This window comes from Pipistrellus hanaki (assembly GCF_964339955.1).
Source record: "Pipistrellus hanaki genome assembly, chromosome: 11".
Taxonomy (NCBI): Eukaryota; Metazoa; Chordata; class Mammalia; order Chiroptera; family Vespertilionidae; genus Pipistrellus; species Pipistrellus hanaki.
The window spans coordinates 22,758,253-22,772,737 of NC_140513.1; the positions used below are offsets into that span (position 1 = coordinate 22,758,253).

Below are 14,485 nucleotides of genomic sequence, written 5' to 3' on the forward strand. Positions count from 1 at the left end.
AGGCTGTCAGAAACATCTTCAAAATAACATCACATTTCTTCTTTAAAAAAATCTCAATCTAATTGCTTGCTTGCATAGGAGCTAGTTAGTTCTAAGTATAAGTTGTTGTTGTTTTTAATTTTTTTTATAGATAATGACTATTAAAATATTTCTTGAATGGGTGGATTCTGTTATTTATTTTATCTCCTCCAAAGAATAACTGAGACCTTTTGTGAAATGTTTATCTGGATACATTACTTTCCCCCTGTAATCTTCTCTTCCTCTATCTAACTATCATTGGTCCAACAATCTGAAGGAGAAACCTGGAAGTTATCCTGGTATCCTCCTGCCCTCCCCATCTTCTCCCTGCCCTCCTCATATCCATTCAATTCCCAACACTTGCTGCTTTTATGTCGTAAGTGTGTGTTGATCCTATTCTCTCCTTTGATCCCTTCTGGCACTATACAGGCTCCAGGTCTCATCCTGCTCACTGGGCTTTTAGAGTAGCATCCTAAGGGCGTTCTCTTGTACCAGTAATGACATCCTCTGACTTATCCTGCAAAGCATTGTATTTAAAACCCAAATCTGATCAATCCATTTCCTTTTAATGGCTCTCCATCATCCCCAGTAAAAAAACAAACAAAAACATACCAACAAACAAAGTAACAACTAATCTCCTGGCATAAAATCTCAGCCTTCTGTGATTTGGCTTCAATGAATCTCTCAGGTTTATTTTCTACCTGCTGCTCACTGCCTAACACTTCCTGCGGCAACAGGTCTTTCATCTGGGGCACTGCTGACATTTGGGGCTGGATAATTCTCTGTTGGGGTGGGGAGGCTGTCCTGTGCCACTGTAAGATGTTTAGCAGCATCCTCACCTCTACCCACTAGATGCAGTGGTTCTCCCTTCTTTTAGTTGACAATCAACAGTAACTCCAGACATTGCCAAATGTCCCCTGATGGGCAAAATTGGTAAATAGGAGTTGAGTGGTGAATCACAAACTCTTCACACCACACTAGGCAGCATAGAACCACTCTACTCCTTTGCTTTTTTTGTTTGTTTTGTTTTGTTTTGCTGTTGTTCTTGGGAAACCTTTCTTCTTCTTTGCCTAATGCAGGAAGAGGCCTAATGCAGGAAGAGGGTAAAAGAGTTTGTCCTGTTCTTGCCCTTCTTTATCTCCTCCGAAGAGGAGCTAGCAATCCGATCGGTGAAGTGCCAGACACCGATTGGATCACAAATGAGTTCATTTCTCTGAAAGGACCCCATAGTGAGTATAATCCCCTCTTCATTTTTTAAAAACCAATTAATACATGAATCCATACTTATAAAAATTCTAATAAATATAGGACATAGAATTAAAAGTTAAAGTTTCCCAGGATCAAACCATTCTAATTAAAAAAACAATTTTGATAAATACTGCTTCAATATTGTCACCACAGCCCCTTGGAGTTCAGGATTGAGGCTAAGTTGGCTCACCACATGGCGGGAAACTATTTACTTCGGAAAGCTTGCTAGGATTACTGAAGTAGGTACTCACATTTCAGGCCTGCCTAGCTCAAATAAAGACATTTCAGCAGAACTTCTAGAGCCCATGCGGTCCATCCCTTCTCCAAATCCTTATAGTTCCTTTCCCTTCTATTTGCATTAAAATCCATAAACCATAATAATCCTCAGAGCTGTTATTAAGAAAGAGAGACTTTTGACCTTTTGTGATGTACAATGCTACAAACATCAGTCCATAGACCAGCCTCAGAAATTACAGTTCAGAATCCTGAGGGGTCTCTATTTTTTTTTTTTTTTTTTTTTTTTTTTTTTTACCAGTTCCCTCTCCTCTCCCAAGACAAATCTGATATGCACACCTGTGTGAATGCCAGTGACTGAAGAGCTATGGATGAACATGTAGAAAGATGCACCTAGGTACCCAACATTTTGACAGTTGAGTTTGCCACCTCACATTCATGTGGAATCAGCATGTAGCATCCACACTTAAAAAATTCCAAGTCACAGAAATCCTTGTAGCAGCTGTAAGAAAAGATGTCTCTGTGCCCATGTCCCTAAATACCAAGCAGGCCTTAGAAACAAACCAGGTAAAGAGGAAATACCTGCAAGGGGTCTTTTTTACGATAACAAAAACATGCCTGGTAATGGGGAAATGGTGCTATTTTCAGGAAGGTTTCCAGCTATGGGAACAAAGGGTGAGAGCAAACCTTTCCATGTAAGTGGAATTCTACAGAACTCGTTTTTTAAACAGGGAACTTAAAATAGCCCTTTCTCCTAACTCTGTTGATGATGATTCTTTAATCCTTTCTCACCTCTTAGGATCCCATGGGAGATCTCTAAGAGGTGGGGTGAAATGTTCCTAGTAGTAAAAATGAGGACGATGGAGAAAACTGGGAAAAGTGCATTGAACATTCGGATGGAGACAAACCTGACTACCAAACTGTATCTGTGCTGTGATTGCAACTGTAAAAATCCCATCTGCATATGGACAGGGACTGAAAGGGAGCATGAAAAAAATAAAATAATAAAATAAAATAAACAGTTTGGTTGGTAGGATGGCAGAATTTTGGGTGGCTTTTTCCTTATTTTATTTTGAGTTTTGTCAATGTTTTGGTAATGTTTTATAATAAACAATACTATAAAAAAAGGCAGTCAAACCTTTTTTTATAGTATTGACTAATTATTGTTAGAAAGAGCAGTTCAGCGTCAACTCTATCAGAGCTCAACTGCTGCTTTTGGCTGAGGGTCTCCAACATTATTAGGTTGATAATAATATCAGGTAACCTTAACCAAGGAGTCAACTCTTTCTGGTCCATAGGAGCATTGTCCTCCAGCCAAGTCCTTCTGGCAGGCATACCAGGTTTTAGTTCAACGGGGGCCACAAGGAGGGTGTTTGGTTTTATTGTCTTTATCTTATTTATTTTAAAATAATAGTTGTATACATGCATATAAGTACAACCAATGAACGCAAAACTCTGGGGCGGGGGAGGGCATCTATGGGAGGGGGGACAATGGTATATGTACACAGATAATAATTTAATAAAAAAAAATAGTTGAAAAGGTTGATTGGCTACACCTGCCCTAAGAAAGGTCTTGGACCCAATCCTCATCTACAGTACAAGGTCCTTGAACGTGTTCATCTAAATGTGTGAGTGGATTCCATCTCCATTTTGAGGAAAATACTGGTGTCACCTGCAGGCACCCCTACAGCTAATCTCTGTGCAGAAATGAAATGGCAAGAACACAAGTCAGGTTCTTACAAAGCTGACAACAGAATGTCAGCTCACTTCCTGCACATCTGGTGTTTAAAGCATATGGATAATCAACATCATAGACTATTGGCACTTCAGGCACCTGCCAGGGAACTCAATCCTGAAGTGACTTATAACTGCGCACTACCTAAGGCTTACCCAAGACATCATATTGGGGGACACAGTGTGACGGAGGGGCGATCTCTCCATTCCTCTTCCAGGAGCTCTCATCTCTGTTCTTGTGCTTCGCTGAAGTCTCAGGAAGCAACATACTGTATCTCCTGGGCTGGGTGACCTCTGCTCCTGATGGAAATGCTTTCACTGAGTTGAATATCTAATGTTATGCTGCTTTAAGCCTTTATGAGATTCAGTATCAGAATAGTCCATGGAAACAATGTTTTTGAATTTTTTGGCAAATGTATTTGCTGAGGATGTTGTGCCTTATGTTACCTAAAATCTGTTATTAAAAATATCCATGATAAATTCCCTCTGGATTTAGCACATCAGCTTTTCTTTGCTTGGAACACAGGTTAGAAACTGGGTGTTTCTCTTTGTGCCTTAGGTACCAGGAAACTTATGGTTTATCTCTCATCTTCATCCACTGGGCGTCCCATACAGATCAGAGGAGGTGATGAACTCAGTGGAGTTGGACACAGCAAGGAAGATACCATTTGGTGCCCGTTTAGTTGCTGTGCCTATTATGGCTTAGGTAAGTACCATGCTTCCAATTTTAATGGTCCCATTAGAAGTTTTTTCTCTCCAAGAATTAGTTGTTCCTGAAGTGCTAGATTTTCATAAAGGAAGAAATGCATTTCATTTTCTATAAATATCAAAATTAATGTCTCATTGTTATAACTATTCATTAAAAAAAATCAAAATTAGATGAGCATGTTCTTGATAGATTTTTTTTAAGCCTCAAAAAGATTCATGTTATTATGGCATTTACAGCTCTATTATTTAAGGAAATTATGACATAAGATTCATTATTAAATTAAGCCAATACCTTTGCCTAAATCCTAAGAAGAAATTCGTTAAAACTGGTGGGTAAAACGATGATGTTTTATTAGGAGAAAGTATAGGAAATTGAGTAGCATTGCTTTTGTAGATTTTACACCAGTGTATCTAGTTGGGCACATATCCATTCATTTGCTCACTTATTCTTTCCATCATTCATCAGATGAATCTAACATGTTCCAGGGACCATTTTAGGTGCCGAGGATTCATCAGTGAACAGAACTGACAGAACTCCCTGCCTTTACAGAATTTATATTCTAACCCATGTGTGTGTGTGTGGCGGGGGGAGGGGGAAGGCAGTCAATAATAAACAAATAAAAATACATGGTATGACAGTTGGTGTTAAGTGCTATGGAGAAAAGTGGGTAAGGGAGAGATAAGATGTACTGGATATGAGGGTGGAATTTGCTATTTTAAATGGTGTGACCATGCTCTGGTTTCTCTTCAGATCGCATAGATCTTTCGCCTTTTTAAATGGTGTGACCAGGTGGCATGTGAGCAGAGATCGGAAGGAGAGAGCTACATGAGTCTGGAGGATGTGTTTTGCAAAAACCCCAAAGCAGGAGTGTGCTCGGTGTGCTTGAGGAAAGCAAGGAGGCTGATGGGGCAGGAACGGAGCGTGGGGGCAGAGAGGTGGGAGGCCAGAGAGGGAGTAGGGGGCCAGGTTATGTAGGCCATTTGAAGGGCTTTTAAAAACAAGACGGGGAAAATGGAAGTATTTCAAGCAGAGCAGTAATATGAGCTGACATATTTCAAAAGCATCATCTGGTGGCTTTGTGGAGAGTACGCTGTAGAGAGGAGATGTGGGGAAAGTGGGTGTAGGAAACCTAGTGAGGAGACATCTGATGGTCTTTGGGACTTGGCTTGCCATGGTGAAAATGGGAGAAGCGGTCAGATACTGGATCTATTTTGAAGGTAGAGCTACTGGGATTGCTGACTGTTAGGAATGGAGTCAGGAAAGAAAGATAAGTGCTTGGTCAGAGCAAGTACTTCAAGGAATGCAAAGAATGAAGCAGCTATTATACTGGCTGTGACTGGCTTATCTCACATAAGCATCATGTCCTCAAGGTTCATGCATGTTGCAGCACTTGTCAGCATTTTTGTCCTTTGTAAGGCTGAATAATATTCATTGAACGAATATACTGCGTTCTGCCTATCCATTTGTACATTGCTGGAACCACAGTGATGTTTATTAAATATTACCACTCCTGGAAACTTACAGTAACTCGTTCCCATCATTCTTAGGATAAATCTAAAAGTCTCTATTATGCTTTACAGGGTCTCCATCCTAACATTGCAGCCTTCATTCTACTTACGTGCCCTTGACTCTTCACTTCGGTCTGGCTACCTGACCTTCCCCAGTCTTTTCCACATCTGGATCTCTGCCTCAGCTTTTTCCTAGGCCAATGGCACCATTTTTTTTTTTTTTTTTTTTTTTTTTTTTTTTTTTTGCAGAATAAGCCCAACCGTTCCTCAGGACTCAGTTCAGGATGTCACCTCCTTCAGTACACGTTCCCCTTTCATCCAGGCTGGGTTAGGTACCCCCTTTTTTTTGTGCTTGCAGAATCCCCTGAACTTCCCTTTACCAATGCATTTGTCACTCTTGGAGTGAAGACAATGTTTTAATTACTCGTTTATTCCTGGAGTCTACTATACATTTATGTTCAATACATTTCTGTTGAACGAATGAGTACCGGAGCGGGCAAAGATCTGGGGGCATGGGAGATGCGGGCATGGAGGCAGCGGCCTGTGTGTGTGTCTACCTCAAGGCCGCTGAACGTGAAGGGGCGACCCCATGTAGCCCACTGACCGCTGGCTCCCTTCCCACTCACGGATGAGGCGTTTGGTGCTCACGGTGGGAGTCATGATGCACCGAGACCACATTCCTCAGCCCTCAGTGGTTAGGGGCTTTGATACTTTCAGCTTAGTTTTATTCTTTCGCTCTTTTGGTAAATGATGCTTACACCCTTCCTGCCTCTATTCTCTACCAATTCTTTCCTTCACTCTACTCCTCCCCGCCCCCCCACCCCCACCCCACCCCGACTCTGAACTTAGAAGTAAAGTCATAGGTTTAGGTCACTTAAACAAAAAATGAGACTTTATTCTGTGAAATAAGTGTTTCGTTTGTAAAAGGATCAATGGGCTATTTTGGATCACGTAACTGTGTTTTCTTGAGCCATTTTAAAAAGGGTCTATTTTCATTTTTTGAAGTCATTGCTTTGCGAAAGGACCTAAGAATAACCCCAACTTAGTGTTAGATCCCGTAATTACATTTTCCCATTTTGAAAGCAGTTATGCCGTCCTTACAATAGAGTCAGTGCAGCTAAAAATAAAACCCCAGGCAGTTCATATTAACTGGGTAATAATAACAGGCAACTAGGAGGCTCGGTGTCCAAATATGATGAAAACAGGAAGTTCATTACACAAGCTGTTCTTTCCTGATAGATCTGAATTTTTAAAGCCTTAACTCAAAAATAATCCCTTCAGGTTATAAATACAGGCAGAGAATTGTCTCTTACTTGTGGCTTAATGGGGATGATAACATTGTAGCTAAATAAATCCACACAGTTATGATCAAACGTAACACTGGAACGTCTGTGCCGGTAGAAGAGAAAGTGAGTCTGGAGAGACCCCTGCCCTCTCAGGCAGGCAGCTTTTCTTATCCTGGGCACAAGTTGCCAAGGAGATGCTGCTTTACTTGGGTACAATGATAGGAAAGCAGAACACCTTCAGGTGTGGAAAGTACTTTTAGCCAGGCCTGCATGGCTCAGAGGTTGAGCATTGACCAGGAGGTCACGGTTTGATTCCCAGTCAGGGCTCTATCCCCAGTATGGGGCATGCAGGAGGCAGCCAATCCATGATTCTCTCTCATTATTGATGTTTCTATCTCTCACTGACTCTCCCTTCCTCTCTGAGATCAATAAAAAAATATATACTTTTTTTTTTTTTTTTTTAAAGAGAAAGTACTTTTATTTTTCCCAGGGTGAGAAAATGTATGAGCAGAACAAGCCCAACTATAAGTGTCAGATAGATATTGTAAATTTCAATCTTGGATTTTTCAGGGTGAAGTGGGAATGAAGCTCAGAGGAAGAGGTTAAGCTCCCTTCCTTATACAACTCCTTTTCTCTATTGAGTGTCACTGATTGCAAATTTTAAGATTTTTCTTGACGAAAATAAGGTGAGCATGAAGAGAAATTTTAGTTTATGTAACTAGAATAAACCCCACCCGCGCTCTTCCTGAAACCACATCCTAGCTATTTTATGGTAGGGGCATTGTGACCTTGCCATTCACCTCCTCTTTGGAAAGCTCTCATTAGTTGTTACCATGGCCACCAATAGGGTTCCCCTGGTCCAGTGGTCGGCAAACTCATTAGTCAACAGAGCCAAATATCAACAGTACAACAATTGAAATTTCTTTTGAGAGCCAAATTTTTTAAACTTAAACTATATAGGTAGGTACATTGTTATTAACTTAATTAGGGTACTCCTAAGCTGGCCTTTGCTGAAAACTCAAGGGGCCAAAGAGCCGCATGTGGGTCGAGAGCCCCAGTTTGCCAACCACTGCCCTGGCCCAAGCATCAATCACATCTTTCTTTAATTTCCTGTAATACAGTGGCAACTTGGCTGGGAGTTTAATCAAGACAGGATTGGGGTGGGGAAGAGAATGGGAAGGACAAAGAGGTGTCCACCACGGAGAATGACAAGTGCACACGGATCTGGCAGTTTTCTCTCCCAGCTCCACAGGGTTTGCCGCAAACAGAAGTGTATGCTTGGGAGGGGAGTGGTTTGGGGACATGCTTACACCCTTCCAGAAAAGTGTTTCTTTTTTTTTCTTTTTTTTCCATATACACAAATCTAGGAATATATCCCAGGTAGAGGTCCACTTTTGAAATGATAATGCATAGGGCCAGTCACAGTGGGTCTCGGGAGGGCCATGTTGCCAAGACCTCACATTTGAAAACAGCCTCAAACATCTCAAACATGGAATTTGGATGTTATTTCCAAATGAGGTTAAATACACAGCCACTGACACACACTGATATAATTGGGGAGGGGTGCGGGGAGAGAAAGGAGGACATAACACACAAGACTTTAAACTTGTGTTCTATGACCAGACCATATTAACTGTTGGGTACTATCACTTTTATATTTTGTAAACCTGTGACTAGCACAATTATACTGCACTAAATATACTTATTGAGTATAAACATTAGGATATGTCACAGTTCTTGTAATCCTGTTGGCATTTCTTCACTTTCTAAAATCCTGCCATTCTCAGAAATTGGAAGCGGACTGTAGGTTTTCTCTGCCCTCGATGCTGCCCGTGGGGCATGGTGGCCTTCTGTAAGAGGAGGAGGAAGATTGGTTGCTCCAGAGGGAGGGATTTACAGAGATATTCCCCCGTGATGGAGGAGTGCAGTGGTTCTTGAACTTACACGACAACAAACTTTCCTTGGTAGCTTGTTAGAAATGACCTACGATGCACTGAGAATTTCTGGCCCAGACCCAAGCTCTTGGCTCAGGGCGTCTGGGACTACTCTTTGAAAAGCCCTGCTACCGATTACAGAGGCAGCTGTTGGGGGAAGGTCAAATTATAGAAGTCCCCTTTGGGAAATATGTAATGATTCCCCCACCCCCGGGAACAGTGAAAACTCTGTCTTAGAGAGAGGTTTCCCCACTAGGATCAATCAATAACGAAACGGGCAAGGGCCCTGGCAGGAGAGAGAGCAGAGGCAGGGATGGCCGGCAAGCCTGACTGCGGAGAGCTGGGAGCAAGTGAGGAACTGTTTGAATGAGCAGACTATGGGGGCAGGCAGTCATACCAGAGGGATATGTGGTGAGGGCAGCTTCTGGGGAACCTCAGTAAAAAGGAGTGGCAGAAGGCCTCAGGGTAGAGTGGGCATGTCCTGGAGGGTCAGAACCTTGAGCACAAAGCTGAGGAAGGAGAGGCTCTGTGGGGGCTGGTATAGGAAGAAGCTCAGAAGGCACACTCCCTCCAATAATTGCAAACAAGTGTGAATATTCCTTATAGGTCGCGTAGCTACTGAAGTCACAGTGAAGACAGACCTGTTATGACGTTTCTGACTAACTAATGCTTTTGTAAAAATAAGGGAATATATAGACTACCTGAGATAGGGGAGGGAGGTGTCCTAAGCTGTGGGGTAAGGTGTGTTTTTCTAGATTATTGAGTGACATTAGTGCTTCTGCTACAGGGTCAATTTTAACAATTATAGTTTAGCCCTGGTCAGTGGGGCTCAGTGGGTTGGAGTGTCATCCTGTGTGGGTTCATTTTCCAGTCAGGGCACATACCCAGGTTGCGGGTTCGATCCCCTAGTCACGGTGAGTACAGGAGGCAGCTGATTGATGTTTCTCATATTGATGTGTTGTTGTTGTTGTTGTTTTTTCTCTCTCTCTCCTTTTCTCTCTCTTTCTCATATAAATGAAAGCATATCCTCAGGGTGAGGATTAAAAAAATAAAAGTAAAGTTTATATATTTTTAAATGTTCATATCAAACAAAACACATTGGTTTTATTTTCATGGTCCACTTATAATTCTGTGCTCAAATCCAAAATTCTTCTGTTACTTTTTGTCCATTCCAAAGACCTACCACAAAAGCCTTCCTATGAGTAACAAGAGAAATTTATCCATTTATTATATGATTGAATAATTATGGGCTTTCTGTGGTTTTAAATATAAAAACATCTCTGTTACCCAAGTTTTTACTAACTTTAAATCTCATTTATTTAATTTATACTAACGATAGCAGCTATGCTTTATATTTTGGAGTAATCTGCTTAGCAACTTGACTAAAAGCCATTTGAGCTAACTGTACAATTCTCAAGCTTTCTGGATTGCAAAGCTCTATTGTTTCTTGACTTCCACATATTATCCTTTTTTTTTTTCCCCCTAATGGAACAACATTAATAGATTAGAGCAAAAGAGTCCTAACAACTCAACTTCTATTTTGCTTCTGTTGTGGCCATCACTGATAATGGTTCCTAGGCTATAAAAAGTTGGACAAATAGTCTTAATAGGACTTTGAAATCAATGACAGTTGTTGGATGTGTATGTGTGTTTGTGTGGTTTGTGTGTAGAAAGTCAAAATATAGCCTACTCAAGAAACTCAATAAAAATTTAAAATGCCTGGTTTAAGGTAGACATGATTTAGGTGCTGGAGATATAAGTACAAAGCAATGGTTGCATTCTCAGGGAACTTACATTCTTATGGGAGGGGATGGATAATGAAGAGAGTGACAGAAAGTGGCGTATGTGTGCAATTTTATGGTAGAATAGTGAGAGAAGGCTTCTATAATGAGTGACATTTGAACAGAGACTTGAAGGAAGTGAGCAAGCTTAGAGCACATCTAAGTAAAGGAATCTTGGTACAAAGGCCTTGAAAGAGGAGGTCGCATAGGATTTGGAGGACTATCAAGGAGACCATTGAGAGTGGAGTGGAATGGATGAGGCAGGGAGGGAAAGGAGATGAAGTTGGAAAGTTAGCTGGCTGGTCTTTTTGGCCATGCTAAAAATCTCTGAATTTGTTCTTTCTTATCTTGGTGAGATGGGAAGCCAATGGAGGGATTTGTGCAAAGGAATGATAGAAACATCAATGATGAGAGAGAATCATTGATTGGCCGCCTCCTGCATGCCCTAAACTGGGGATCGAGCCACAACCCAGGCATGTGCCCTGACTGGGAATTGAACCATGACCTCCTGGTTCATAAGCCAACACTCCACCACTGAGTCACAGCAGTCAGGCTGATGTGAACTTTTTAACAGGTTAACTGTGACTGTTGTAAGGGGAGAGTATTGGCTGAGTTCCCAGAAGTAGAGCCTGAGAGGAGGATGTGTGTGTGTGTGTGTGATTTATGGATAAACTGGGGGAGAGTGAAAGAAGCAGGTAGAAACATTAAATTGCAAATGCCTAGTAGATGTCTGAATGAAGATGTAAAGGAGGCAAATAGATGTAAGAGTCTGAAGTTCTTAGGTTCAGACTACCAACTGCTCATGATATTAAAAGAATGTGCATGTGTGTTTGAGATAGCACTGTTAGGAACTTTTGGGTTCTGAGAGTGGTTGTAGTAGAGTGAGAAAACCATAACTAGTTCCAAACAACCTGAAAAAGGGCAAAGATAAGTATTGGAAACCATGGTTCAGTAGTCTTGATGACAACTTCAGCCACCATTTCTAAAATAGAGCATTAAAAAGATGAGTTTTCATATATTTACCAAAAGTTGTAATAATTTAGAGGTAACATGGATTCCCAAAGAACAAGTTAGACCATACTAGCTTCATTTCTATTTTGATAGCATTCTAGGCACAGAGATTTAGGAAATTCTATCTTAGTATATCCCAATTTTTATGATAAGATGAAGAAATATAGGCCAGAATATAGAATCATCATGTAGCTTTCTAACTGGCTAAACAAGAGCAAAGAAGGGTCAACCCTTAGGTTATTTTTTTGCTGCCAAACAAGTTTTTACATATCTAGGCCTTTTGCTAGTTGTAATTTTTAATCAACAACTTAACTGAAAAGCTAGAAAGCTTATTATCAGATTTGAAGATGACACAACCTGGGCAAAAATAGCTAATATATTGAATTATAAAGTGCAAGTTTTCAAAAAGGAGAAGCAAAAACTCACACTCTTAAAATTAATAGGGATGAATGTAAAATATTCGGGTTGTGAGAGATCTCCCTTCACAGCAGTGATCAATATCAACAATTTTTGATAAAGATGCTTATTTTTCATTGTCATTTGTGGCATGACATTAAGAGTTCAGGCTTTGGAGCCATCTGCCTAGGTTAGAATCCTGGCTCTGCCACTTACTAGAATGTGATCTAGGGTCTATTTCTTAAAATCTGTGTTTAATTTTCCTTACCTGAAAGATGAGGATGATATTAGTTACAATTAAAATTGTTGGCATTTTTATAAGAATTAAACTCATGTAAGGTACTTAGGACAATGCCTGGGACATAGTGCTCAATTGATAACTATTATAACAGATTCAACAATGTGATCTGGTTGCTAGAAAGGTAAGACTGAGTACAATTATAGAAGTGAGCTATCAAGATCAAGGCACACTCATGGCCCACTGTGTTCTTTACTGCTGGGATTTTATTTAGTTCTGGGTGTCCCTAATTTAAAAAAGTGTCTCCAACCTTTGGGAAATTGAGTGCTGAAGGTGGTGAAGAGTATAGGCTCATGCCAAATGAAGAAAAATTGAATGGACTGGGATAGAGAGAAGGCCTTTTTTTTTTTTGAAAAAGACTCAAGAGATGAAACAAAGTTTCCTTGAAAATCTGAAGGGCTGTCATGTGGAAAAGAAATTAGATGGAAAAGAAATTAGACAGTGTCCCTGTTGCTCTGAAGACAGAACCAGAGCAGAGTAGGAATAAAAGGTGGGGTGCAAAAGTGTTTTAACTTTGTTACTTGCAGAGAGAGGGCAGAAGCTCGGTCTAGCTCTGCCTCTAAATTACTCTTGAGTTATCAAGTTTCTCCACTCGACAGGCCCCAGTTTCATAATCTGTGAAATCAGGATTTGGAGTATTATGTGCTCTAAAGTGGAAATTAGGATTGGTCTGTGAATGGGTTATCTTCCTAGAGAGTGGGTTTCCTATTGTTACCATCGTAGGTAGCTAGTTTATTGATATTAATAATAGGAAGAAAGCAAAGGGAAGGCCAAAGCGGGTTTCCTATTGTTACCATCGTAGGTAGCTAGTTTATTGATATTAATAATAGGAAGAAAGCAAAGGGAAGGCCAGACATTATAAGCAGGGTCATCTGGGCAGCGTCACCAGGAAGCTGCAGTTTCCCAGCCCCCAGGGAGCCACCAATCTACTCCCTGCAAACCACTGGGAAAGGGGCTCCGACAAAGATGGGCGCATGCGCAGTGAAGTTGGAGAGATGTAGGGAAGGCGCTTGCCTGTCAGTCTAACCTGGAAAAAAAGATAACTGGCTAGGGTGTGGAAACACTACAAGCATGTGAAATCCTGAAGGCTTCATCGGTTAAGTTCCTATTTATAACCCAGACAAAGAGTTCTTGCTCTCTTGTTTGCTCTTGCCCTTCTATTTCTTGCTTGCTCCACGACCTGCGCTCGCTCGCTGTGTGGCCACGGGCCATGCGGACCCCACATGCAATGGACTGCAGCTGGGAATGCAAGCTAAGTTAGCCATATGCTGGTCTGCTCGACTGCGCTTTAATATGGAGCTGAAATTCTGGGCAGTGATTTTAATCCTAGCTTGTTGAAGATACAGTTGAACGTTTTCCATGGCCAGAGGGAAGGAGATGGGACCTGTAGAGGAACTCCCCTAATATTCTATCATCAATAAAGCTTTCCACTGTACCTCATCCTCCTGTGGGGGGGCCTTAGGAAATTCTTGTTCCTCTTGTTCCCGTGGCACCCCAAGAACTCCACTTCCACCAATAACAGTTGGGGACACAGCAGGCACCCTGCTGATAACACTCTCCCTGGAAATGTCTAAATTGAGACACATTAGAGTAGACATTATTGTATTTGATTAGGATTTATTTGATCTAAATGGCATCAAAGATCTCATTTAATTCTAAGATCCTAAGAAAAAAAATTGCCTATTTATTTAAAATTTATTTTTGCAAAAATAGAAAATGCTTTATTTCCAGGAATTGCAAAAGCGAATGAAGTACAGGATGAAGGGAGCACTGCTGTAATCTTGTGTAACAGAAGGAATGGCCACCTAGTTTCGCTTTCCAACTACAAGCACCATGGAGATCTCGTGGTTTAAGGCAAAGCACGATGAGGGCCAATATTAAGTAAAACAAGGCTGCCTTGAACACAAGCACTGCGATGCCATGACAGTCTATTAAATAACCCACATGGCTACCGAATGACTAACGGGCTGGTAGCCTACACAGCGCATACTCTAGATCAGGGGTGGGGAACATTGAGCCGTTTGGATATTTATAACATCACTCACAAGCCATACAAAATTATCAACTTAAAAATTAACCAACTGTATTTGGTAAAATATTTAATTAATTCACCCCTAATGTGTTGGTAGGGCCAGACCAAATGATTTTGAGGGCCTTCTATAGCCCGAGGGCTGGACGTTTTCCACTGCTGCAAGGGATAAATAAATCATGTACCAGGTAGGATGGATTGGGATGGCACACAGTTTAAAACTTATGAACGTTCTATTCCTGGAATTTTTTTAAAAAATATATTTTATTGATATTTTACAGAGAGGAGGACGGGAGAGA

General features: G+C 41.0%; 1 protein-coding gene across 7 annotated transcripts in view; it reads left to right on the top strand.

Moving 5' to 3' along the window:
• The window catches only part of LOC311630103 (uncharacterized protein), a 330,231-nt gene that overhangs the window by 66,176 nt on the left and 249,570 nt on the right, over nt 1-14,485 (top strand). For 6 of the 7 annotated variants that reach the window (XR_014796313.1, XR_014796314.1, XR_014796315.1 and 3 more), the window contains exon 2: nt 3,794-3,940. Coding sequence is in view for 2 of the 7 variants with exons in the window: in XM_084898884.1 (XP_084755010.1) it covers nt 3,794-3,940 (147 nt within the window). In the remaining 5 variants the exon portion in view is untranslated. Of the gene's footprint in view, nt 1-1,801; nt 1,898-3,793; nt 3,941-14,485 lie in introns of all 7 variants that reach the window. The other variant, XM_084898885.1, reaches the window with a different exon arrangement.